Consider the following 26,898-nt stretch of genomic DNA (forward strand, 5'->3'; position numbering starts at 1 on the left):
GGTTTCCCTGGAAGGAAAAGGTTCTCTCCTAAAGCTTTTAAATTTGAAGAACACTGGTCTACTGATGAATCATGCAGAAACATCATTCAAGAAGCTGGATTTTGGAAACTGAATGTCAACCATCCCAGTACCTAGCTGCAAATTTAAAGAATGTTCCCCAGAGACCCCTCTAAATGGTAATGGAGTTTTGAGGTTGAAATTTCTGACCTCGAACGAAGTCGAAAACTCCTGCAGTTTTTTCCCCTCGTACTTTGCAAACGCATATTTGCTGTAAGTTCAGGTAATGAGTCATTGACATAACACAATGCATGAGATGAACAAAATATATAAATCTTTGAAACCAAATAACGACTGTTATTTACAAGACAGCATCGAGTTTATTGATATAGTCGAATAATACCAAATTAAACAGAATACTTGATATAGTCGAATAAACTTTTTAAAGCAGAGAAACTCAGTCCTTCGTGCTGCTCTTGATCCACTCTAGGTACTCCACGCTGCCACCATTGATAGGCAAAGCAATAACTTCAGGCACCCTGTGTAAAAAAGGATGGAGATTAATCCTTGGAAGGGACAAAATAGGGCTTTTAAAATATTTTTCCTGATTCCCCCACTTAGAAACATATAACTAGCTTGTTTTCTCATCATTTTTACCGCAGTTTTCATATTTCCCAAGTAAAGATTTCAATTCTTACCTTTACCACAGCTTTCATCTTTCCCAAGTAAAAATTTAAATTCTTAGATAAATTCAAAAAACAAAACAAGTTTTTTTTTTTTAAAAAAAAAAGGCTCCTTCTAGTTCTCAAAATTTGAGTAGGAAAATTAGGCTAGGAGTTTAAAAACACCTCTAAAAAGTTATATAACAAAACAAAGAACCCAGAGGTCAAAATACAGTTTATAAGCTTATTTCAAAAACCAAATACGGTCCAAGATCTCATTTTTTATAATGGTTTTATCATTATTATTATTATTATTATTTTTATGGTATTCTGCTACTTGCTACTTACACCGATCTTCTTTGTTTAGCTTTTCACTATTTACAGATACTAAAAATTTAATAAAATTTCAAAAATCAAAGATTTTACAGTCATTCATGAAAGTAATGACTAACAAAAACAAAGATATCAGCAAATGAATATGGTTAACAAAATAAAAATATTATCCTTAAAAACCCTAAATGTCTAGCCGATAAGCTAAGCAGTTCACATTGTACCCGACATTAAAAATGAGAAACACACACACACAGCAACAAACAAAACAAAAGACAAAAACAAAGGAAGAATGTTAGGCTTACTCGTATGGGTGATTTGCCTTAACATGATCTGTCAGTGCTCCCAGAAGTGATTGCCTGGTCTTAATAATCAGAAGTTCCTCAGCGTCTGTTTGGATCTGCGTCAATGAGAAACAAAAAGCCTACATTTAAATTATTTTTTCTGGAAAAGACAAACAAGCGATCCCATACTTGATAACTATATAGCAATTTATGAAAATGAGAACCATACCTCTCCCTTCCACTGGTAGACGGATTCTATACCTGCATATATAAAGTATTCATTAGAAGTCTGAAAAGTCATATTACTATAGGCAGTTGCAATAAAATAAAAATAAATCTCTAAAAGAGAAGAAATGCATTGTGAAAATTGAAAAAAAAAAAATTAAAACGGGGCTGCAAAAACGTCTTGAAGCATCACTTCTGTTTGTGAAATCACACGGTCTGAAGTGTCAACGGATGAAAAGGAAAGCAATTCTGTTCCCAACATGATCAAGTAGACTATTTATAACAAGTTTCCTTCACTAAAAAACAGCATTAAAATATTCCAGGGAAGATCCAGTAAGCTTCAATTTTAAATGGTCAGAAGCAACTTTATTTATATGAATAGAGAACTTAAAGGAGGATAACAAATGTTCTGCTAGCATGGATTATAAATATTGTTGAACTAATATCTTTTCCAAACTATGAAGAATGCATTCTTTCACTTTAAGCTGACAAGCAGCAGGAGAAGATGCACATACCGGGAACTATGTTAACACAAGCAGCAAGTTTTTCTTTGACAATGCTTTCAGCTAGTTTCTTACCTGTAGAAAGAATGTGAACGAGTGAGATAAGAAACATAACATCCACTAAAATGAAAATCCTATAGTACTGAAAAGTCAGGTTCATTCTTAAACCTCCCTCTCTCTACCCATTGCCCAACCAATCAGTCTTATGAAACACATTACACCTTAGCTTGGGCATTCAACACCAATCCAACGCTTTTTAGACACTTAAATTACATGGTTAGGCATATCATTTTCTTATTAAAAAAGAAATAGAAGAAAGTGGTCACAACGGAAAAAATAGAGGAACTTATTGGATGGGAATATGAAACATTGGATTAATTTATTATGTTAATTTAATTTTAACAACAATGGAGTAGTTAATATAATTCTGGATTTTGAAATTTCAAACTCAAAATTGGATACACCGGCATAAATATTTGATTTTAGAATTTCTACTATTTGGATCACTAAATTCACAAACCGTTTAAAGAAATATATGCCAAACAGATATTTGTTGAACCCATTTAACCAAAAGAATTTGAAAGGATAAAACATTCTCCATATTAAATACCAAAAAGACCCTTACTATCTTAGAACATTAATCATCCAAGTGAGTCGGTTACTGTTAAACATTCCTTAACACCAGAAGAAAAGAAACCATGCTACATTTTTTTTTTCTTTTTTTGTTCTTGGATAAGAACACATGCTATATATTCAACAATAATATATATATACATTACAGCATTTCCTAAGCTACAATATACTTCATCATCGGCCTACCGAGTCTGGACATTATTAGTACAATGCGCCAAGTATATATATGTCTAAATCATAATCAACAAGATCCTATAAAGTATCAACACTCAACTCCATTGTAGTCAAGTACAGTGAAGACATTACTAGCATAAGAAGTACAATACTGAAACCATATCGTCAATTACCATACTATTTGATCAACATACAACTATGTTACCATCAACCAAGGTGTACAAACCGCTGTTAGAAGAGCCTGACACTAGATTGACTGACAAGCAACCAAGTGAAATGCCGAACACGAGATATTGGAAACCTCAAGACAAAAGGCATAGCTACGAAAAATATCTATGCTAATCTGATTATAATATCTTGTTCCAATTTACAAAATACCAGTGAATGATCAGTGAATTCCAAACCACAAATAACGCGAGACTTCTAGAGCAGAGAGAAAATATAGAACCTGCTTCCCTGTTAGGAACAGTAACATAAACAACAATGCTAGGCACCGCGGCACTATTCCCTTCCATTTTTATCAAATGCACGTTCCTAGCAGGTCCTTGACTACCAAACGTCGATCTGAAATACGTTTTCCGTTAGCAAATCAACATGAATACAAATCAAATAAAGAATCGAGAAAGAAAACAAAGAAGCAAAAAGAAGTACCTCAAGAGAGGTGCAAAAGGCAGCGACAGAGCGGAACCCGTTCTGGAGACGAAGAGATTGGAGAATCCGAAGCTCAGTACGCAAAACGCACCAACCAGAGGTAAACGACGTCGTAGGACAGAGGGTGATAGCAATGGAGTCGCGACTCTGCTGCAGAGAGTAAAGGCCATTTCGGTTTTATAGCGCTATTCGTGTCGCGCCTTTTCGACGCTCCGGCTTGAGCTTACTTGATGCCTCAACTTGGGAATTCGAACAAACCAAGCCTTCAGTTCTGGAAGCTACTTTACTTCTTGCCCCTGATTCTTCCGCCATTGGGCCTTTTTTTACCACTTTATGGGCCCAATCCAAAAGCCCATATAGTAGGCATAAAGCCCTTTTCTTATTTTCAAGTGGGCTTTCGGCCCATAATGCAAGATATTAAATTACATTTGGATGTTTTCAGAGAATTATATAATAATTAAAATAATATAAGAGCGAATTAATTTGCTTCATCAATAATTTCACATAATTATTAATAATATGTGGTAATATTTATTGAATCTTATTGAAAGATTATTGGGAACATGCTATTTAATATACAACAACTATTGAAAATTATTTAATAGCTTTATATCAACATGTTATAATACTTTTATTAATTAAAAAAAATCAATTACTTTCTTTTTATTTTGAAAAAGAAAAATCAATAATCTAATTTGATATAAGATTCAATGTATTTGACTACATTATTGATAATAAATATTGGATGGACTTTTCTATGAAAATTAAATAATAATATGAATAATTTAAAAAAAAAATAATAATAATAAAAAAATGTGGTTCAATCATGCTAGAATCAAAATAGTTGACAGATGTGAAATTTGTAGATTAATCACGAGTTGAGAGAGTAGAAATATAAACTAATTAATATTTTGCCTACAATTAGTAAATTAATAATTGATTACTTGTAGTGAAATGCTAATTTTGTAAATAATTTTTTAGACCAATATATGCATGTATATATATATAGATAGATATGTATGTATGTATGTTTCTTTCTTCATTTAATTATTAAACAAATAAATATATTTTTCTAAAAGTAGAATATTATATTATTATATTGATATTTGAGTTTTACAAAATTATATTCAAATATTAAATCATAAAATTTTAAAATATATTATTTAATTTATTAAGATGTTTTACTTCCATTAATATGAATAAAATGCAAATTATATATATATATATATATATAGATAGATAGATGTTAAAAGGAAATTTTGTTGTATCGCTCGAGGAAAATAATTGATATTAAAAATTTATACTGAACTATGTGTGAGACCAATATATTTATTTATATTAAAAATAATTGTTCGTTCTTTTAAAATAAAAATAAATTTAAAGATTATTTTTTTTTCTTCCAAAAAACAAGCCTTTAAAAGAGACGATAACTCACAATTATCCCATCAATTGAGGATTAATCTAAATTTAAGGCAATTTTTATATTCATATTCAGTATTTCATCTCTGAAACTATATTATTTTAAAAATACATTATAATACTTAAAAAAAAAAAAAAAAAAGGTTTATTAATTTAATATTCAGTAAAGTTATTGCAAATTATATTATATACTTGTTGTGCAATTCAATATTTTAACAGAAATAATCTGTCCACGGTCACATCCACTTTTATTCATTTAATGTAATGTTTTTTTAGTTTAACACTACGATCCAAATTGAATAATTAATTCTTTTCATAAACAATAATTATCACTTTATCTACGAATTTATGTTTAAATTAATTAATAATTTGATATTTGTAAATAAGTTTTAATGATAATTATAAATTTAATCTACCAGATTTATATCTATTTAGCGCTACAAAAAATTATTCTTTATTAGATATACATTTAAATTTTATAAGTTTAGACTTTCAAATATTAAACTCAAATTTGAGTTTAATAAATATGTGAATATTAAAGTTTAGAACACTAATTTGGAAGTTAAAAGAATTAAATATATATAAATTTTGAATTTTGAATATACAGATCTTGAGGGAGGAGTGGGAAAATGTTTTAATCAAGTGGCTGAGATTTGTCGTAAGGAGAAAAGATGAAGCGGACGTTCAGGATTTGCTGTGGAATTGGATTATGGAAGCCCAGCTTTGTAGTCCACGTGTCTATAAAGGCCCTTTGAATTAATTAACTTAATTATTTAATATACTGAAAAACCCCTTTTTAATATTATTTGGTCAAGCCTCTGTTTGGCTATGCGTATAAAATAATCCCACATGGGATTTAGTTTATTCAAGGGGTGAATCTCAAGGCCAAATGGTGGAATTTAGATCCCTTACTATACAAATGAATTCTCACAATCCTTATTATTATTTTTAATCATCCATTCAATTATTGATTTATGAGAGAATAAGAGACGCTTTTAAATTTTTATAAATAAAAATTATAGTTTAAGATAATTTTTTTATTATATATTACTGACTACCATTTGATTGATCCCCGAAGATGTAAACAATCATAGTTTAAGTCATCTCGTATTTATAATTTAAAGGGGCACGTTTTGAAGAATCTAGTGGAGGAATTGGTTTGAAATATGGAGGACTACAGGGATGAAGAATACATACCATTTGAATAAAATGCGACCCAAACACGACATGGTCTTGAGATCTGAATAATGTTTGTTTTTTCTTTTAAGAACAAAAAAAATAATACTTTAAGTAAATATAAATGAGCAGGCTCGGATCTCAAATGGGTTATCAAATGACTATGTTTTAGTCTTCTTAAAATTTGGAGAAAATAATTAAAATTAGGAGAACCTCACGTGGTTATCAAATGATTAGGTTTATAAGTAACGAATACAATTTCTATTGATGAAAGGCTTTTTGGAAAGACCAAAAGTAAGTTTATGCTTAAAAGTTGACAATATCGTACCATTGTTGAGAGCTATGGTCTTTAACATGGTATCAGAGTCTTGCCAATCATGAGAGTTTAACTTCGAACAAAGAAGTTATGAGTTTCAAAAGTGTAGTCAAATGTGACTCAAATGTTGAACAAATTATGTACTTTGTTTGAGGGTTCTAGAGAAGGAGCCGATACTCGATTAAAGAGAGGTTGTTCTAGAGCTCTAGAGAAGGAGGCCTCGAGGGAAGCTCTATGGAAGGTCGTGCAATTGTGTAGGGTCGTAGCTTCTAGTACAGTAAACACTGGACATCATCAAGTATGCTAAAAACACGTAAGTAGTAAGTACTCTCTTATTTTGACTTTTCTATAGTCTTCGAGACAGGAATGAGTTATTTGTCTCGTGAGAATAGAACGACATAACTTTGAGAACTCGAAGACTATCACGATGGAGAGGAGTTTCTCTTTTAATCTCGAAGGAAATAATTAAGCTCATAAACAGAGGCAAAAAGTGTTATATTCCAAAAAGCAAGAGAATATGGGGCATGCGAGTGTGAGAGGGGAAAAGGCAAAATTCCAAAGGTAAAAAAGAGCATTTCAAAAGGGAGAGGAGTCGCTGTAAAGTGTGTTTAGGGTTACCCTTAATTGGGGATTTGGTGTTGGGTGAACCCAAGAACAGAGCATCCTAACACACAAACGTTGTTACCAATGTTTTGGGATCAAATTTTAAGGTTTGGATTTGTTTATTACTCTATAAAAATAAAATAAAATAAAAATGTATAATTAACGCTCCTTAAAGAGCGAATGATCGAGTATGGCTCAAGAGAGTCAGTGAAAAACTTGGTGTCAATTTTGTCCTTTTTGTTCGAGATTATAATATTTAATTAGTTTGATTAGGTTTAAAATTTGTAACGTTAACTGTGGTAAGTTAAAAGGGATAAAATCAAAATTTTAAAAGAGAAAAGATAAAAGATAAAGGTTAAAGTGTGACATTGTTACCTAACGTTGGTAATTAAACTATAGTCTATAAATTAATGAATGTTACTAACATTTGTATTTACTTTTAAATTCAAATGATTTAAGTGCACCCAATGTGAAAAAAAGCAAAAGCCACTGCAAATAAAATAAAAAAAATGCTGGAAAATTAAAATAATTGAAGTCTTTTGTTATATTATATTCAATAAATTTTAACATAATACGAGTTGTATTATTTTAAACGGTTTTCAATATAGATGCAGACAAATTATGTAAAATATCGTAATTAAAAAAAAAAATATATATATATATGGATAACTTTTTTTAAAAAATTATATTATATAGATATATACTAATTAGTGATTAACGAGATAATCAATTGTTTAATTTTATAGGATTATCACACGTAAAGTATAAACCCTAAATTGAAAGGTTCAAATCCGAATTTTAAGAAAGATTAAAATAAATTTTAAATTATATAAATGGAGTAATTAGGTGGTAATCCGTATATTAGGGAATGTGTTTATGTTAATTATAATATATATATATTTATATACGAGAAAATACCAAATATTCGGACAAAAAGTCAGTATCAGTTTCGTAAATTTAGGCGCGAAAAAGATGGGCCCACCACCCCAGACAGCAGCTCCTTCTGATTCTGACATAGTACACGTGTCAGCATGAGACGAAAAAACAGCAACCCGGTACGTTTGGCTTCTCTTCGTGTTCTAAATTACAATTCTAACCCTCTTATACTAATTAAATTACCCCATCGTGCCCCTTGTTTCTCACGTGACGCTTGAGTTGAGACTGGCATTTCAAAATTTATCGCCACGTGTTATTATTTTAATTAATGCAATTCCTAAATTTGAAAAAGATTTCCAAAATATTTTTGAAGGAAAATAAAGGAAATACACTAAATAGTTAATTTACCATTTTAGTTACTATCATTTTCATTTTACAATATTAAGTCTAATACATCAAGCCGACATGAAATTATTCATCCTCGAATGTTTAAACATTTTATTTGATTCCAACGTCCTCCTCCTTCTCTCGTAGTTTTATGGTGCGAGTCGTATGGGGAGACCCATATGTATGATTTTTAGTGGGGTCTACGTAAAATACGGATTTCGAATCGAAAAGACCCTTATCTCGGATTGAAGATGCTAACAGTGATTCAATAATCAAAATCTTTATTGTTATATGTATCTCAATATTTCAGTTCCTTCACTAAGATCCCTTGTTCTCCATCTCGCTTCAAGAATCACGCTCTCATCCTTCTAGGCGCCTTGCAATTGAACTCCAAGCTCCTTATCATAAGTAAAGCAAACCCTAATGATTTATCGACTCTCGTGTTCGAGTAATAGTTTCACCAAACAGCATTCACACATGCGCGTGTATATATATATATATATATACTTCCAATAATTTTTTTTCTTAATATGATTAAAAAAAAAAAAAAAAAGTGTGTTGGGTCGGGTCGGGTCGGGTCGGGTGCGGACAGAAGGAAGCGATGGCTTCTGTAACCTGTCTTCTTCTGTGCATCTCTCTCCCACAAACAAACAGAGAGAGAGAGAGAGAGGTTTTGTGGTTGCGATTCCTTATATGTCCATTCCCCATCTTCCTTCTTTAACCTAAAAAGGAACGCCCTTTTCATCCCCTTCATAGCCTCCTCCTCTATTCCGCCAGTCTTTTCAGGCCCCATCTTCCACAACGCAGCTCGACGCTAAACGACCATACACATTTCACTCTACAAGAACAAGAACAAGCCCCTCTGCTACCTACTACCCTTTTTGTTCTTATTCCTTTCAAAATCCATAATCGCCCGCTTCAGCCTTCTGCCCTCTGTTTTTCGCAATCCAAAACAGAGAAAAGGGGTTTCTGATGGCGCCATATTATCTTAAAACTCATCGGAATCGGAGCCACCGCCGCGGTGCCTCCGATGGGTTGCCGTTTATGAGCGATGAATGCTTGATTGAAATGGTCGAGAAGGAAACCCATCACTTGCCTCTTCATGGGTACCTCCTGAAGTTCCACAACGGCGACTTGGATGTTCGAGCAAGAACAGAGGCCGTCGATTGGATTAAAAAGGTGAGTATTGGTCTTGATTCAAAGATTTTCGAAGTTTATTTCTTCTGTTCTTCATTCATCAAAGCTTAATATCCAAACTCATTTCTTCATTTTTCTTGATCAACAGGTGAGTACTCATTTCAGATTTGGACCTCTCTGTATATACTTAGCCGTAAATTACTTGGATCGCTTCCTCTCCGCTTATGATCTACCCGTAAGGATGACGATCGCCTTCGGTTAATTCATAGTATCGATACGATTTGATGTCTAATTGTTTTTGTGCCATTTGCAGAAAGGCAGAGCTTGGACAATGCAGCTGCTTGCTGTGGCATGTATGTCCCTTGCAGCTAAATTGGAGGAGACAGAAGTCCCTCTCTCATTGGATTTACAGGTTCGACAATCGTTTCGATACTTGTTTGATCGAAAACGATTCACATTTCGCTAATAACAATCGGATTCAATCACAGGTGGGTGGATCAAAGTTTGTGTTTGAAGCAAGAACCATTGAAAGAATGGAGCTTTTAGTGTTGACAACATTGGGATGGAGAATGCAAGCAGTTACCCCTTTCTCGTTTATCGATCATTACCTTCGAAAGATCCACTACGACGAATTCTCTCTCGAAATGTCAATCGAGCAATCGAGTCGTCTACTCTTGAACATAATACATGGTCCTATTTCGTTCTTGAACGCAATCATTATTGTGTCGATGAGTTTCGAAATGGTTTTGATCGATCTTTCTTATAGGTATCGAGTTCTTGGAATTCAAACCATCGGAGATTGCAGCAGCTGTGGCGATATCAGTCGCCGGGGAAGCTCAATCAGTGGACCCTGATAGAGCAATTCATCTTCTAATTCAGCAACTCCAAATGGTAATAATATAGATAAGAAGTTGATTATGTGTGGAACATGATCATAATCTGATGCATACATTTATGTGCAGGAAAGAGTTCTTAAGTGTCTTAAGTTAATCGATGACATGTTCGTCTGCGGGGGTGGGTTGGGGAAGGGCTCGAGAGCGTCGATGTCGTCGGAGCGACGGAGCCCGAGCAGGGTGTTGGAGATGACATGCTTAAGCTATACAAGCAATGACACAGCAGTTGTGTCGTGTGCAAACTCAAATGCTACAAAGAGGAGGAGATTGAACAGACCCTGTGAAGTAAATTTTTGATGTGGTAATTTTAAAATAACAGCGGTAATTTTAAAGGAACAGAAGGAGGAGGAAGTGGGAAGTGTTTGATTGTGAGATACACTTTCTTCTACGTGGCTAATTTGTATTGGCTGAGACCAAAAAAAGGAAAACCAAAGAAATAAAAAAAAATTAAATTGTCTTTTTTTTTTTTTTTAATATAAATTATGGAATTGTTTAATATATATTTTGTTGAGTCATTTAAATAGTGTCTTGTAAACGCAGTATGAGCAGAGAGTTGACAGCGCTTTGTGTTGACTATTGGTCTAACTATGACTGGGTTTTGTTCTTTAGCTTATGTGGTAAAACCCCATCCCAATAATAACAATAATTAAATTTTAAAAAAAGTTGAGGAAAAAATATTGAGTTTTTTTTTTTTTTTTTTTTTTTTTTTTTTTTTTTTTTTTTTTTTTTTTTTTTTTTTTTTTTGGTATGGAGCGAGAATTGGGTGTGCAAACCTCTCCCTAATAGATGTTGGATGATAAAAGTCTCACATCATCAGATAATTTAGAGAATGATCTTGAGTTTATAGATAAAGAATACTCTCAATTGGTATGAGGTCTTTGAGAGCTTATGCTCAAAGTAGACAATATCATATCATTGTGGAGAGTCGTGTTCGTTTAACATGGTATTAGAGTTATGCCCTAAACGTAGTCGTGCAAAGGACTTCAAAAAAAAAAAAAGGAGTCCAGCCTCGATTAAGGGGGGAGGTGTTGGATGATGAAAGTCTCACATTAACTCTCGCATTAACCGATAAAAGTCTTACATCGGTTAATTATATATGGGTTTATAAACAAAGAATATTTTCTCTATTGGTATCAGGCCTTTTGGGAAAGCCCAAAGCAAAGCGATGGTCGTGTTCATCTAACAATAGACACGTTTTAAAATCGTGAAGTTAGCGGCAATATGAGTCAAAGTGAACAATAGCTACTAGTTGAGCAGAGTATTTAATAAATGAGGCTCATCACACTTTCTCTCTCTTCAATTTAGAGAGAGAATAATGATACCATCTTTTTGTATGGCAATATAGACAATTTTACTGAGTTGGTGATTCACTGTCATTTTATGGTTATCTTACCCACTTTTACCCCTCAATGTTTATCGAGTGAGTTTAGTTGGGCCGATATTGGGTACTAATATAACATGGGCTTATGTAGGCCCACATAAAATGGGCTGGGCTTTACCAGAGTGGTTTTACTCTTGAAGTTGGCCCGTATGAATGAATGGGCCATTGGGGTAAACCAATCAAGATAAGATAGCCCAACCGACGAATTATTATTGTGTTTTCTTTAAGTAATGCAAGAAAATAATAATAATAATAATAATAATATAAAAAATAAAAGGGAGAAAAGAAAAGGCAGAAACAGAAAGTACGGCCGTTACTTCCAGTGCCGGCTAGCTAGTCTTCCGCGATGAGCGCTGGTACGTGGTCCCCACCTCATTTCTTTTGATTTAATTTAATTTAATTTTAATTTTAATTTAAATTTAATTATATAAATTCCCCCTCGCGTGCACTCCCTCCGCATTAAATTATAGTTTGACCAAAAAATCCTTCCCTATGGAAGTCCGAGCCTAAGCGTGCTGCAATGCATGCGCCTACCACTCCCACTTCCTGCTACTAGATCCCGACCCCGATTCCCTCACCCAACTGTTTCCTTAACACTCCCCGTTCCCCAATCCTCTTCCGCCACCTGTCCACCCCTCACTATAATTAAAACAAAACTTACCTATTAAATGTAAAAAAAGATAAAATTTACTGTTCAACCGTGGGTGCGGTTAATGGGTTTTCAACAGAGAGAGAGAGAGAAATGGCGTCTGAGATAAGACGGCATGTCCATCAAAAAGTCGCCACCCGCGTGAGTGACTTTTCAATTTCTTATTTATTTATTTATTTATTTATTTTTAATTTTTCTAAAATTATTGAGTGGACACTGTTGTGAAGATTTCGTGGTCGGAAACACCAAGATTTTCTTCCCACTTCTTTATTATTTTCCTTTCTAACGAGACTAATTTATTAAATTAATTAATTATTTATTTATTTCCAAATTACTCCCTTGCCCTTCCTCTTCTTCCCCTTCTTATTTATTTTATTTTCAACGTGTATTATTATTTCTCCCATATAAACAAATCAGTATTTATTTTCTCTTTTAATTGGCGAAATTCCATGGATGGGATTATTTAGTCAATTATACGAGGAAGAAAATATAATAACCCATTATTGCATTATTGATTGAAGTTGAAAATTATAAACATTTTTTTAATAAATTCGTGCTTTTAATTTTTATGTCAGCATATTTGAATACAATCAATAGTCAATATATTTAACTTTTTATTATTTAATTCTTTAGATAAAATGATCTATAATTAATCATGAATATTTTATTATTTAAATTTAATGAGTTGATGATATTTAGTATCTGTGAGTAGGTAAAAGGTCAATTATTAATTAGCAGCTGAATGATTTTAAATAAATAATAAAAATAATAAAGAGATGTTTCAAATTAGTAGGACGATGATCTCACAATTAAAAGCCTTAATTCCACCGTTAATTATAGTGTTGGTGGGCCCCACAACTTGCTTTATTTATTTATTTATTTCATTTCTTTTTGCTTCCAATCCCCACCCATATCATATTCACATCCCAACTTCACCCACCAATGTACGGATGGGTTTGCACGCGCTCATAATTTTTACGTGGCTTTGTTGCGTTTTACTTTTTACCCCTTTTTTTTTTATTATTATTATTATTCTTAAATTTATAAAATTTATAAAAAAATTAACTTATTTATTTTACTTTTTTACCAGATAATTTGTTACAGGTGGGATAATGCTGACGTGTAAAAGCTTTTTTTTCCTTGGGTGGACAAAAAAGTTTTTATATTATTATTATTTTTTGGCTTTATTCATGCTGGTTTTGCCTAATTTAATAACCTGCCTTTCTTTTCCTTTTTACTTTCAAAAACCTCACGCACTTCGATTCATTATCGCTAATGCTCCTTTCTTTCACACTCTTTATTATCAATTATTACTTTCTTTTTCATTTTCTTACTCCCTCTCAAGTATTTTCTCTTTTTCTTAAAAAAAAAAAACCCCTTTTTTAATTATTATATATACCTTACTAATTAACCCAAAATTCAAAATTATATTTTAATTTAAATTTTGCGCAGTATTAAAGTGACTCTAGTAACTAATTATCAGACGTTGTCATGATCGATAATTCCATTCGGGATGAGGACGATGGCATCTTTTCATGAAAATACTTGAACTATAGATATCCATTTGTAGTGGAAGTTGATATAACGATCCTCGTAACCGAGTTCTTTGTGATCTATCTCGATTCAATTTTTATTTTATTTTTTATTAATAAATAAAAAGTGGGGAGTGGAACTGTTGAGGGTTGACTTCAGAATTAAGTGGCATTGGTTAATGGAATTGTATTAAGTTTTTTAATTTATTTATTATTATTTTTTGGTGTTTTCAGTCCGAATATCTCGGGTCGGCATGATTAAGACCGTGCTCCCATCTAAACCTAATGTCAAATGCCTAATAATTATGTTTGAAAATTAATTAAAAAGTAATCCATTCTTACCCTCCTTAACTTTACTGTTTTAATTTAAAATTCTAATAAAATGTCAATATGTAAAATTTATTTATTTATATTCAGTTTTAATATATAATTATAAATTAAATAAATTTATAACAAACTCAACCCAACATTTTTATTTATTTAAATCATATTTTTCTAATTTTTGTAAGTGGCAAAAAAAAAAAAAAACAATTAAATTAAATTGATGAGATTATTTGACCAGCGATTGTCATAGTTTGTATATTACCTGGAAAATCATGAGCATGCCATCCGCACGTGTTTGATGATGGGAATTATTTTATTTTATTTTATTTATTCCTTTTTAGAGATCAAATCAATGGGACAATTTCGTGCTATCTCGAGCCCACGGAACTAATTTCGAAAATGATGTCTTCCAAATAAAGCAAAAGAAAAGCTTTCAAATCATATAACACTTGTGAAGGAAGTTTATTATTACCCAAAAATACTTTCAATTATTTATTTATTTATAATATACAAATTAAAATATTTAATTTCTCTAATTCTTAAATCCTATAATATGAAAATATTTTAATTCTTTATTTTTTTTTTGTTCAAGTGCGGAACGGTGGTGCTGGTGGTGGTGTTGATTGAGGAATTTTATTTATTTATTTTTTTTTTAAATAAAATAAAATAAAATAAATAAATAAATAAACGAAAAAAAAAAAGCTTTGGAAGCGTGAATATTGTTGTTGGAGAATCCACAACCAAATTGGCTCCACGGCCGTATGTCCCACGCGCCCCACCATACCTAAGCCAACTTTTTTTTTTTTCTTTTTAATTCAAAAAATGCCTACCTGCTTACGTGTCACACGTTTCCACTTCCTTTTCTTTTTTAATTACTTATTATAATTAAGCATTAAATTTTAGTTTTAATCATATAATTGAAACAATAATATTTTATAAATTCAAAAATTATGCCGACAATTTTCTAATATTAAATTGTTTACGTAATTTTATCCAACTTGTTAAGGATATTTAGTAATAAATTATAGTTTACCATATATGGCAAATATCTAATATTTGCCTTATTATCATAGGTATGTTTCCATTTATTGTTATTTCCATTTATTACTATTTCCATATCCTTGTAATTTATTTGATTATAAATAAGATAACTTTCACACCATTTAGGTGTGGTGGATTAATCAAACATTCACATGGTATCAGAGCCCTCTCGGTTTAACAACCCCGATCCTTTCTTTTCAATGGCTTTTGAATCCTCTAATCTTCTTTTCCACCACCCCTGTTGGCTTTGACGCCGCAGGGGCAGTCTTCATGGCTGCCGCAGGCGGAGCCGATTGATTACTCTTCGGCTCCGCCCTATTGACCTCCAAATCACCTTTCGTCATACTCTGTACATACAACCTCACCTTTTCCAACCCAATCGGTTTTCCCCTTGGCCAATATAGTCTCTCTCATTTTCTTCCCAATCAACCTTCATCCTTCACATAAACCCTAACCTAAACCTATCAACCTTTTGCAGAGATTTACCTTCGGAATCTGGGTGCCGCACTGGCCTATTCGCCAACCAAGTTGCCGTCGCCCTTCCTGCCAAAATTGGCTTCTTCGCCCAATGAGGCGACTCTTCCGACTGTCCTTCTCGCCAAAATTGGCTCCTTCGCCCAATGTGGCGACTCTTCCGGCTTCAACATTGTCTTTGTCCCTTGCTCTAGGTTTCCCCTTCTACTTCTTGGGGTTAGAAATATTCTCACCAGAGCCAAGGCAGCATCGTCGCTAAGCGACAATCCCTCTTCATGGGTTAGACATATTCTCGCCGAAGCCAAGGCAGCATCGCCGCTGAGCGGCGATCCCTCTGCAATTTTTGATGGCCAAGAACCGGGTTGTTAGCTTCTTCAAGAAAAGTGTTTCTCAACCTCTTTGAATTTTTCAGATTCAAGCTTCACGTTCGTTTAAATCCGACGCTTAGCTTGCGGTGGGGTGTTAAGGATATTTAGTAATAAATTATAGTTTACCATATATATTATATTTGATATTTTATTATAAGGCAAATATCTAATATTTGCCTTATTATCATAGGTATGTTTCCATTTATTGTTATTTCCATTTATTACTATTTCCATATCCTTGTAATTTATTTGATTATAAATAAGATAACTTTCACACCATTTAGGTGTGGTGGATTAATCAAACATTCACACAACTATTAAAAAAAATTAATTTACAAGAATATGTCTAAAAATATAATAAAGACTTTAAATATTATTATATTGTTGAAATTATTGTGGGTCCCATATTGCTTATTATTTTTATTTCATATTCATACAAAACAATTTACATTAATGTCAAGAGCGGCATTATATTATACATTATGATATTGCAAATGTAACGCATATTAATCCGATCGTATTTTAAAATTGAAAATGCTGCTTTCACAGCATGGCTTCTCATTCCACGTTATAATGGAATTTTATTATTAATTTATCCCTTTTTTTAATTAAAAATTTATTAAAATTTATTGAATGTGCAGTGACGTGGAAGCCGCATTCACCAATCACCGTATTAGATGGATCCCCATAAATTGGGTATTTCAAATAAATAGAATTTTAAATTTTTATTTCGGTGATTTTAATTATAAATGCAATAATTGAATTAAATCTTTTTTTTTTATATAAAAAAATTACATTCTAAATGGATTGAATTATTACTTTGAGATTCTAAGGTATAAATTGATTCAATGCACCATGAATTTTAATTGATTGAAAATTATTAATTTTTTTTCCCCTCAAGATTGAACACACAAAAAAAGAACAAACAAACACGCTCACGTGCTCGTGGTAAATTGAAAATACATTATTTTTAGACAAAGCTACTAATTTATGACATTTTTAATTTCATATCATATTATCCCGAAATTTAAATATTTTTTTTTAATAAAAATAACTTTTGAACAAAAGTTATCAAGATAAATATAATTGCATTTAAATTGAAAGAAACGGACATAAAAGAAACCAAATGATGTTGATTTGACATTCGAGACACTAAAATATATCAACCCTTACATAGGAAGAAATATTTCTTATTATGTTTGTGGGCACGTACCAATGTTATTTTATTATTTTAAATATTAGTGATAAGATAAATAAACTGAGATCACATATGAATGATAACAATATTGGTGATAAGATGAATACGAAAAACTTAAATTACTACTTATACCAACAATGTGCACTTTTCATTTGTGAATAAAGTATATTTATTATTTTAAAAAATATTTAAAAGTTATAATAAAACAATGAAATAAATAGATAAATAGTTTATAGTTTTAATAAATTATAATGTTAAATATTTATTTTATGGAACCATTGATCGTTACAGACACACTCACATCACATCATCCAAAAGTACCAAACATCACAGCCCATGAAAAAGGGCTGAGTGTGTGAAAAGACGTAATTGCCCCCATGATTCTGAAAGTGAGCAAGGTATCGACGGCCACAAAATGGGAAAAACATATGATTGGTCAACAGTATCGTGGGCGGGACCCACGTTATCTAAGTTGAACGGTCAAGGTACAAATGATTAATGTTGATGCAAAACATAGGATTCCAGCCCTTCTTTTAGTCTGAGTAATGAACTTTCTAATTTTCTGGTCTTTAATGGCTTCCGGCGACTGCTTTTGCAAAGCCAAATTTTTCCTTTGAATCATTGTTGCCATTAGCTCTGGTCATAAAGATGGGAAGAATGATCAATAATGAATCAGAAAATTTTAGTATCTTTTCGTACCTAATTCTTTTTGTATCTGGTTCTTGGGGTTGGTTGTTAGATGAACGTACATTATTTACTTTTAATGTGAGATTTTGTATCAGTTTGAACGATACTAAAACCTCTCTTTAGTATATGTGTTTAAAAATCTTAAGTGAAGCTCAAAAAACACAATATGTGTTCTTGGGCTATTGCATAATGATATTAAAATTAGACACCATGTGGTGTGCTAGAACGAACACTGGGTCTTACAGAGGAGTGGTTCGGTTGGAGAAGATAACAAAATACCCTTTATAAGGACGTGAAAATCTCTCCTAGTGAGTGGAATTGTTTGAGATAGTGATTATACATAGGAGTGGTACTTAAACGCTTTTTTACCTTTTTTTAATGGAGATAATTAAATTGAATAAAATTTATAGAGAATATCAAAAAAAATAATTTTGTATTATTAGGTTTCTAAAAATAAAATTAAAAAAAACTTTAATTATTAGAAATAAGTGTAATTAACTAATAATAAAAATTTCATTAACCAGAGTATCCGGTAAATAAACTGAAGGGAAAAGGCGATGGGTTGGTCAAATCAAACCAGGGTTCGAGTAGTTTGACCAGACCCGAACCCTCCGTCTCCGACGTCATGATATAACTAACCACGATGGGCACGCGGAACCACGGCCCACCCGGCCCAATTCCCGCGGGCTTTCCATTTAATTTTCTTTTTTGTTTTAAAGTTGATTTTTATTAGGGAGGAACGTAATTGGCAATCTTACCGCAGTTCCATCATTGTACACTTATACCTTGCGTGCGCCCGCCGCGCACGTACGAGCGGGCCTTCTGCTTTTTAATTTATTTATTTTATGGGTTCATTTAATTTGAGGGAAATGTAATTTAATTGCAAATATTGTTATTATTATTTGTGTGAAATTGAATTCTATATATAATTTCAGGCTCCGTGCAATCTACAAGTTTCGCCTTTGACTGTATTCATTGTTTCGCCTTCTTCTTTCTCCGTGACGCTCTTTCAGTACTGTGTACGATCTGTGAAATTTCTCAACTCAGCTAACTTCCTTCGCTCTCTCCACGGTTCTTCAGGGGATTTTCTTTTCGTGAGTAATTTTTATCTCTACCTTCCTTCCTCCCTTGATTTCTTTCTTTTTCTCGCCGGCGATTTACTGTAATTTGCATTCTTTACTCTCTTATTTTGAATCCTATCTCTGAATCCTTGCTTAACGAACCCGAACATGATCTTGTTTCTCTTCTTCTTATTCTTCTTAGTCTGCAACTTCATGATCTGTGATTCTGCTATGCTGCTGTACCTGTCTTTACACTCTTTTCTTTGATAACGCCTCTCTGGCTTTTGAAGGGACAAGTTGAATTTAATTGCTTCAGGTCGCATGCGTTTTCTGTTTACGACTTATCTCTCTCCGTATTTTTTGTTTTGTTGTTGTACTGCTTTGGTTTATGATGTTCGTGCTCGTCTTTTGTTCATGGAGTCACTTGGAGTATTTCGTTAATTTTTATTGTGAAGATATTTGTCGTGTTTGAATTGGTTTCAGTTATGAAGTCGATGAAATTTTCAGTTCCGTGTATGGCGTTTTTTTCTCTGCGCCTTGTGTTTGAATATGACTAGAATCTCGTTTTTATGGAGTTGAGCGGTGTTTCTAATGGTGTAATGAAATAAAAATTTGCAGGAGTTTTGAATTATTGTTGACGGTTCTGATTTGTGGAGATCCGTTTGCGGAAAAGGTTGGAACAGCATGCGGTGGTGTTTGAGTCTCTCAGTCGACGTTTTTCGCAAAGTCGTTTCGTTGAACTTATACTGTAGAGTTATTCTGTAATTCTTCTCTGATCGTAGATCGATTCTTCTCTTTCTCTCGTCATATTCTTATAAAGCTATCATCCATGGGATCCAACTTTCTCGTCGTAGTTCCTTGTTATGTCCGCCAGATTAGTTGAAATTTTAATTTGTTTCTTTTCACCTTCCTTCGCTTTGAGAAATCCGTTTTAGTATCCTACTTCCAGTTTTCAGTCTTATTTCTTTCAATTACGCTTGAAGAAGGCGACTTACCTAGTTGGCTGTGAATCTCATTCGATCGTGGTAGACGGACATTTACTCTGTTTCTCTCTAGACAATTGTGCTATTACTCGTATTGAAGGGCTAGGGTAGTAGTTATGGTGTGCCAAGCAGCTAGTCAAACAAGATTTCGAGCATTGAAACATGAAAATGGGATTGCTGGAAGTTCCACCATAATAGTTAGAGTCATTGCATGCTTTCAACCTCTCCAGGATTGTCAGGTTCGTATTTAAATTCTTAAATGCCGTCTTTGATCTTGAATGAACATTATTAGAGGAAATGCCTGTTTACGTTTTTTGAACTCATGCCCATTTTTTTTTTTTTACTTTTTTCAGGCTGAGTACTTTCGTCATTTGCTGAAACCAGTCACGTAGATAGATTCTGTATTCTTGCGTTCATATTAAGCTGGCGTCTTTTGTTATTTTTCTTAATCCTAAGAGATACGGAAACTGCAATCACTAGTTTACAACACCCTCTTTCTGGTATGTTTTACTCGTCCATCATTTTTTGTCCTTTCCCACTGGCATGCTCCATTTTTCAGATACTTAACCGTTGTTAATTCTGTCATCCATCTAGGTGAAACTAAATTGTTTTGATTGGATGGGAGAAGCTTGGGAAGCCGGACGTCCTCCTAAGCTTCTTTTTGATTGGCAAACATCTCTGTTAAATTCTTTTGGTACTGTACCGAATCTGGGCCAATCTAATCCCACTGCTTCAAGTATTGGCAACAATATGGTCATAACGAATGGATCTTACCCAGGAAACTCTGCATTGAAGGTTCCTCAGTCCCAGCCAGGCCTAATGAATGAACCGTGTAATTGGTTTGATTACTTTGGACCTTCACCTCGAGCAACTTTACCTGTTAAGAGTCCTATTTACCATGATAAACTAGCGGCTCTAAGTAAAGGACTTTCGAAGGAGGCTCTGGCACCTCTTTCTAGCTCTGGAGCTCAGCCGAAGGAATTTCTTGTCATTGATCAATCTGCAGATAAAACAACTTTGGTTTTATGTTCTGGAGTTGGTGGTCCTGTCCAGTTACTTACTTCATTGACTCCACAGCCTACTGCTCCTTGTAAATTCAATGGAGAAGATACAGGGAAGAAACGTGATTTCATTTATGACTCGAAACTAGTTTTGTCAAATGATTTTTCTGGGAACCATGTGAGTGAGATGCAAGAAGACACAGAAGAACTCAATGCTCTCCTCTACTCAGAGGATGAAAGTGAATTTGATGATGATGATGATGATGATGATGATGAAGTTACAAGCACTGGTCATTCACCGAGCACAATGACAACTAAAGATCAACAGTATGACTGTGAGGAAAAGAACGAAGAAGTTGCTAGCTCTGCAGGTTCAACTAAGAAACGTAAAATTGATAGAGTTTATGATGTAATGTCACTAATGGACACTGCAAGTTCACTAATGCCTCGAAGATCCCCCGAATACGAGGACGACGCTGAATCTAGCTGTGGAAACGAAGGAAGCCGGGATATGGAGGATGTGGATTCCTCATGTATCAACAAAAAGATGAGAAAAGAGAAAATACGCGAAACCGTCGGCATCCTCGAGGGTTTAATTCCTAATGGGAAAGGCAAAGAGGCCGTTGTTGTTCTAGACAAGGCAATTCAGTACTTAAAAGCATTGAGATTGAAGGCAGAGGCTGCATTTGGGGTCAATGCATGCTGCTGAGAATATGTATGTGAATAGGATGGGTTCAATTGTAGTATGTCTATGTTTTTTACATGTTATTCTGATAGGAAAACAATGGTGGACCGACCACCACGTTGAATAAGTTAGGGAACTTCATGCATTGGTTAGAAATGAGCAGAAGATTGGGTTTAAAAGGTGGAGAAGAAAGAAGAAACAACTACAACTCCCCCACCTGAAACAAGTGGAAATGGTGGGGTTGAAAAGAGGGGTCCCTAATAAAGAAACGCACGCCCTTGTTTACTGGTGGGCCCCCCCCGCCCCTCTCCGCCCTGCCTTTTTCTAATGCCCACTTCCAGTGGAGTTTGTTGAATTTGCAGGAGGTCATGAAGCAGTCAAAGGCTTTCCACCTTCCACCTTCCGCCTGGCAGCTTTATTAGAACTATTGGGATTTTGTTTCTTCCTTTGTGGAGGAAGGAGGAAGGAGGAAGGAGGAAGAAAGAAGAAAGGTTAGCCAAAATTAGTTGCGCGTTTGTTTGGGTTTGGGTTTGGTAGTGTAGCAGCGGGTAGCGTAGTAGTGGATTTGGTTGCGAGTTATAATTGTAGGGTTGGTGTGTGTATGTATGTAGAAGCGTCGCATGCAAGCATTTATGATAATGAGAGCGATGTCTTTTGTACTTTATTATTATTATTATTACTATTTGTCTTTAAGCGTAAACAATAGAAAAAAAAAAAAGAAAAAAAGAAAGATTTAATCTGTCTGTGTTGGAGATGATGATGTGTACAGTATAGAGAGGGGACCACCAGGAGAAGGGAGGGAGAAGGAAGAGAGTTAGTGCATTATTAAGGATGTGGATAATGGCATCTGAATCTGCATGTNAGATAGATTCTGTATTCTTGCGTTCATATTAAGCTGGCGTCTTTTGTTATTTTTCTTAATCCTAAGAGATACGGAAACTGCAATCACTAGTTTACAACACCCTCTTTCTGGTATGTTTTACTCGTCCATCATTTTTTGTCCTTTCCCACTGGCATGCTCCATTTTTCAGATACTTAACCGTTGTTAATTCTGTCATCCATCTAGGTGAAACTAAATTGTTTTGATTGGATGGGAGAAGCTTGGGAAGCCGGACGTCCTCCTAAGCTTCTTTTTGATTGGCAAACATCTCTGTTAAATTCTTTTGGTACTGTACCGAATCTGGGCCAATCTAATCCCACTGCTTCAAGTATTGGCAACAATATGGTCATAACGAATGGATCTTACCCAGGAAACTCTGCATTGAAGGTTCCTCAGTCCCAGCCAGGCCTAATGAATGAACCGTGTAATTGGTTTGATTACTTTGGACCTTCACCTCGAGCAACTTTACCTGTTAAGAGTCCTATTTACCATGATAAACTAGCGGCTCTAAGTAAAGGACTTTCGAAGGAGGCTCTGGCACCTCTTTCTAGCTCTGGAGCTCAGCCGAAGGAATTTCTTGTCATTGATCAATCTGCAGATAAAACAACTTTGGTTTTATGTTCTGGAGTTGGTGGTCCTGTCCAGTTACTTACTTCATTGACTCCACAGCCTACTGCTCCTTGTAAATTCAATGGAGAAGATACAGGGAAGAAACGTGATTTCATTTATGACTCGAAACTAGTTTTGTCAAATGATTTTTCTGGGAACCATGTGAGTGAGATGCAAGAAGACACAGAAGAACTCAATGCTCTCCTCTACTCAGAGGATGAAAGTGAATTTGATGATGATGATGATGATGATGATGATGAAGTTACAAGCACTGGTCATTCACCGAGCACAATGACAACTAAAGATCAACAGTATGACTGTGAGGAAAAGAACGAAGAAGTTGCTAGCTCTGCAGGTTCAACTAAGAAACGTAAAATTGATAGAGTTTATGATGTAATGTCACTAATGGACACTGCAAGTTCACTAATGCCTCGAAGATCCCCCGAATACGAGGACGACGCTGAATCTAGCTGTGGAAACGAAGGAAGCCGGGATATGGAGGATGTGGATTCCTCATGTATCAACAAAAAGATGAGAAAAGAGAAAATACGCGAAACCGTCGGCATCCTCGAGGGTTTAATTCCTAATGGGAAAGGCAAAGAGGCCGTTGTTGTTCTAGACAAGGCAATTCAGTACTTAAAAGCATTGAGATTGAAGGCAGAGGCTGCATTTGGGGTCAATGCATGCTGCTGAGAATATGTATGTGAATAGGATGGGTTCAATTGTAGTATGTCTATGTTTTTTACATGTTATTCTGATAGGAAAACAATGGTGGACCGACCACCACGTTGAATAAGTTAGGGAACTTCATGCATTGGTTAGAAATGAGCAGAAGATTGGGTTTAAAAGGTGGAGAAGAAAGAAGAAACAACTACAACTCCCCCACCTGAAACAAGTGGAAATGGTGGGGTTGAAAAGAGGGGTCCCTAATAAAGAAACGCACGCCCTTGTTTACTGGTGGGCCCCCCCCGCCCCTCTCCGCCCTGCCTTTTTCTAATGCCCACTTCCAGTGGAGTTTGTTGAATTTGCAGGAGGTCATGAAGCAGTCAAAGGCTTTCCACCTTCCACCTTCCGCCTGGCAGCTTTATTAGAACTATTGGGATTTTGTTTCTTCCTTTGTGGAGGAAGGAGGAAGGAGGAAGGAGGAAGAAAGAAGAAAGGTTAGCCAAAATTAGTTGCGCGTTTGTTTGGGTTTGGGTTTGGTAGTGTAGCAGCGGGTAGCGTAGTAGTGGATTTGGTTGCGAGTTATAATTGTAGGGTTGGTGTGTGTATGTATGTAGAAGCGTCGCATGCAAGCATTTATGATAATGAGAGCGATGTCTTTTGTACTTTATTATTATTATTATTACTATTTGTCTTTAAGCGTAAACAATAGAAAAAAAAAAAAGAAAAAAAGAAAGATTTAATCTGTCTGTGTTGGAGATGATGATGTGTACAGTATAGAGAGGGGACCACCAGGAGAAGGGAGGGAGAAGGAAGAGAGTTAGTGCATTATTAAGGATGTGGATAATGGCATCTGAATCTGCATGTGATGTGGCACGCGTTTGAGATTTGAATGGTTGCGAGTTGATCTCTGTTTATGATTATGATATATGCTCTTGTGGGTTAGGTTCTTCTTTTTATATAGTTATGGAATCCCAAATTCCCAATTTACCCTCCCTCCTCTTGCTTCTTTTACATCTACATATAGTTTTAACTTGGGATGGGGTGAGGGTTTTAATGAGATTTTCTTTCCTCTTCTTTTTCTTTTAGATTTGGGGAAATAGAAATACTAGTACTAGGCTAGCTATTTTATCTCTTATTATTTATTTTTTATAATCTCAAAACTTTAGAATTTCATTATTTCTTTTCAATTAAAGATAAAAGGTCTAGAGTTTAATTGAAAGAAAATTTCTTGTCTAAGTTCACATAATTCATCTTATTATCTCAATATATTAAAAAGAAAGAAAGAAAATACCCAAGTTATAGGTGATTGTGTTGGAGCTTGTATATGGTCATTCTTAGCAGCCCAGCCCACATTAAAGTCCTACGATCTCTTGGTGGTTCCATAGGCAGCTGTTGTCTAAAATAGTCCCGTAATGGTCCGATCATAAAGGTCTCTCTCGAAGTGTTTGTGGAGAATCAGGGCCCAAATATTTCATTCTCCAGGCCCAAATCATAGCCTTGGTCGAAGCGGAAATGGGCTGGGCTGGGATGGGCTCTGGTAAAAGAAAATGGAAATGAAGGTGAGAGGTGAGGAAAGAGAGTCAGAAAAGAGAGACAGAAAGAGAAGCAGACAGAGAGTCAGACATCCCCCACTCCCTTTTATGACGTCTCGTCGCTATCTCTCTCTCTCTCCCTCTTGTCCTTTGGAATCTGACACACACCACGCAGACACTAACAACAAATATTTAAAAAAGAAAAACACAGAGGTCTGGTTCTGCTTCTGAACGGAACGGGAAAACGAGGGTGGGGTACGGTACGGCCATGGTCGGAAGTAGGCAGCGTAATGTATGGGTGTGGTGATTTGGCACGTGCGTCTACAGCGTACCAAAGCCTGGATGGAATGGAATCTCATTTTCAGTGACTCAATCATAAAAATTTCAAAATAAATCATATTTAGTGATAGAATTATTATTAGAAATATACATAAAAAAAAAAAAAAAACATAGTTTGACCATAAGAAGGGAGTAGGTAAGAGCGTTAGAGGAGAAATAGGCAGTCCCCATTTGTGCCGACAATTAATTGGGCTTTCTTTTTAGGCCCAAAACATATCCCCAGTTTTTTATATTTTAAAATTCAATAAATATATTATTATTTAGAGTTGAATTTTGTGGTGCTTCCGGTTCCTAGACATTGGTGTTTCCGTGGTTCCCAATTATGGGCACCGCCTCCGTCCTTCCGATGTGGGAATGGGATTTCATGTTTATTTATTTTTTTATTTTCCATTTTCCATTTTACAATAATTTGTTTTTTTTTTTTTTTTTTTTTTTTCTTTCCATTCATATTATAATATAAGTTTTCACTATACTTTCAAATAAACTCAATTTTAATGTTTAATTTTTTAACTTAAAAATATTATATTCTCTCTTACTTACAAGTTAACTATATTACGCAACATACATACGTTTACGTTGCATTAAATATGACCGTTCATTTTTTTTTTTTTTTTTTTTGTTAATTAAAAGAACTCACACGATTTTATGGTAAGTTGGACTAAATAGAAACGACAAAGAATCGAGTTAGATAATTTAAACAGAATAGAAACGACAAATAATCAAGTCACGTGATTTTCAAGCACGCCAATTTAATTAACTCAAAGTTAACACGATTTAATCGGATATACAACTACATACCTTAAAATCTAATCCTTCCAAACTTGAAAAAAAAAAAAATTAACAAAATTCTTACCATAAATAATAAAATAATTTTTTATAAGAATGTCGGTCGATTAAGTTGATATTGATTAAATGAACATAACTCTCTACTATGATATGATATTGTCCAATTTGAACATAAATTCTCATGACTTTGTTTGGTACTTCTCTAATGAACCTTATTATTTTTTTATTATAAAACTGTGATCATTCCCTAAATTAAATTAGTTAGACGTTGACAATTATAACATTTTTGTCCAAATTTTCAATAAAAATTATAATAAATAACAAAAAATGTTTTAAGTACGTAAGCATGACGTCATGCACCGTTTTTCTCTCTCTTCTCCGGAATGCTCACAAAATCCTTTTTTTTTTTTTTTTTTTTTTTTTTTTTTTTTTTTAC

General features: G+C 34.1%; 4 protein-coding genes across 5 annotated transcripts; 3 read left to right on the forward strand and 1 right to left on the reverse strand.

Annotated features, from left to right (window-relative positions):
• Positions 1-309: 309 nt before the first annotated feature.
• Positions 310-3,728, reverse strand: LOC111492224 (protein CutA, chloroplastic). Its single transcript, XM_023141499.1, has 6 exons — positions 3,460-3,728; positions 3,257-3,372; positions 2,014-2,076; positions 1,503-1,534; positions 1,295-1,389; positions 310-536 (listed from the first exon to the last, which is right to left on the reverse strand). The coding sequence occupies exons 1-6, from the start codon at positions 3,627-3,629 to the stop codon at positions 455-457; spliced, it is 558 nt and encodes a 185-aa protein (XP_022997267.1). The 5' UTR covers positions 3,630-3,728; the 3' UTR covers positions 310-454.
• A 5,157-nt stretch (positions 3,729-8,885) lies between these two features.
• LOC111492188 (cyclin-D2-1-like) lies at positions 8,886-10,681 on the forward strand. Of its 2 annotated transcripts, XM_023141451.1 has the most exons (6): positions 8,887-9,415; positions 9,522-9,608; positions 9,687-9,785; positions 9,862-10,063; positions 10,140-10,264; positions 10,336-10,681. In XM_023141451.1, exons 1-6 carry the CDS (start codon positions 9,209-9,211, stop codon positions 10,561-10,563), a joined length of 948 nt encoding a protein of 315 aa, XP_022997219.1. In that variant the 5' UTR covers positions 8,887-9,208; the 3' UTR covers positions 10,564-10,681. The 2 variants fall into 2 exon arrangements, with proteins under 2 accessions (XP_022997220.1, XP_022997219.1); XM_023141452.1 differs by lacking the exon at positions 9,522-9,608 and having other exon boundaries at positions 8,886-9,415.
• An 8,180-nt stretch (positions 10,682-18,861) lies between these two features.
• On the forward strand, positions 18,862-22,314 carry LOC111492167 (transcription factor bHLH143-like). Its single transcript, XM_023141425.1, has 4 exons — positions 18,862-19,014; positions 19,600-20,203; positions 20,318-20,464; positions 20,559-22,314. Exon 4 carries the CDS (start codon positions 20,583-20,585, stop codon positions 21,672-21,674), a length of 1,092 nt encoding a protein of 363 aa, XP_022997193.1. The 5' UTR covers positions 18,862-19,014; positions 19,600-20,203; positions 20,318-20,464; positions 20,559-20,582; the 3' UTR covers positions 21,675-22,314.
• Positions 22,315-22,512: 198 nt separating this feature from the next.
• LOC111492168 (transcription factor bHLH143-like) lies at positions 22,513-24,472 on the forward strand. Its single transcript, XM_023141426.1, has 2 exons — positions 22,513-22,622; positions 22,717-24,472. The coding sequence occupies exon 2, from the start codon at positions 22,741-22,743 to the stop codon at positions 23,830-23,832; it is 1,092 nt and encodes a 363-aa protein (XP_022997194.1). The 5' UTR covers positions 22,513-22,622; positions 22,717-22,740; the 3' UTR covers positions 23,833-24,472.
• Positions 24,473-26,898: the final 2,426 nt, after the last annotated feature.

This window comes from Cucurbita maxima, unplaced genomic scaffold (genome assembly GCF_002738345.1).
Source record: "Cucurbita maxima cultivar Rimu unplaced genomic scaffold, Cmax_1.0 Cma_Scf00017, whole genome shotgun sequence".
NCBI classification, from domain to species: Eukaryota; Viridiplantae; Streptophyta; class Magnoliopsida; order Cucurbitales; family Cucurbitaceae; genus Cucurbita; species Cucurbita maxima.

Bases quoted from the DNA above. Each gene is read 5' to 3' on its own strand.
- LOC111492168 (XM_023141426.1), top strand. From the start codon at position 22,741: ATGGGAGAAGCTTGGGAAGCCGGACGTCCTCCTAAGCTTCTTTTTGAT.
- LOC111492167 (XM_023141425.1), top strand. From the start codon at position 20,583: ATGGGAGAAGCTTGGGAAGCCGGACGTCCTCCTAAGCTTCTTTTTGAT.
- LOC111492224 (XM_023141499.1), bottom strand. From the start codon at position 3,629: ATGGCCTTTACTCTCTGCAGCAGAGTCGCGACTCCATTGCTATCACCC. The intron at 3,373-3,459 runs GTACTTCTTTTT...AACGTATTTCAG, and splicing joins CCTTTTGCACCTCTCTTGAG to ATCGACGTTTGGTAGTCAAG. The intron at 1,535-2,013 runs GTATGTGCATCT...TTATATATGCAG, and splicing joins TTGTGTTAACATAGTTCCCG to GTATAGAATCCGTCTACCAG.
- LOC111492188 (XM_023141451.1), top strand. From the start codon at position 9,209: ATGGCGCCATATTATCTTAAAACTCATCGGAATCGGAGCCACCGCCGC. The intron at 9,416-9,521 runs GTGAGTATTGGT...CTTGATCAACAG, and splicing joins CCGTCGATTGGATTAAAAAG to GTGAGTACTCATTTCAGATT. The intron at 9,609-9,686 runs GTAAGGATGACG...TGCCATTTGCAG, and splicing joins TCTCCGCTTATGATCTACCC to AAAGGCAGAGCTTGGACAAT.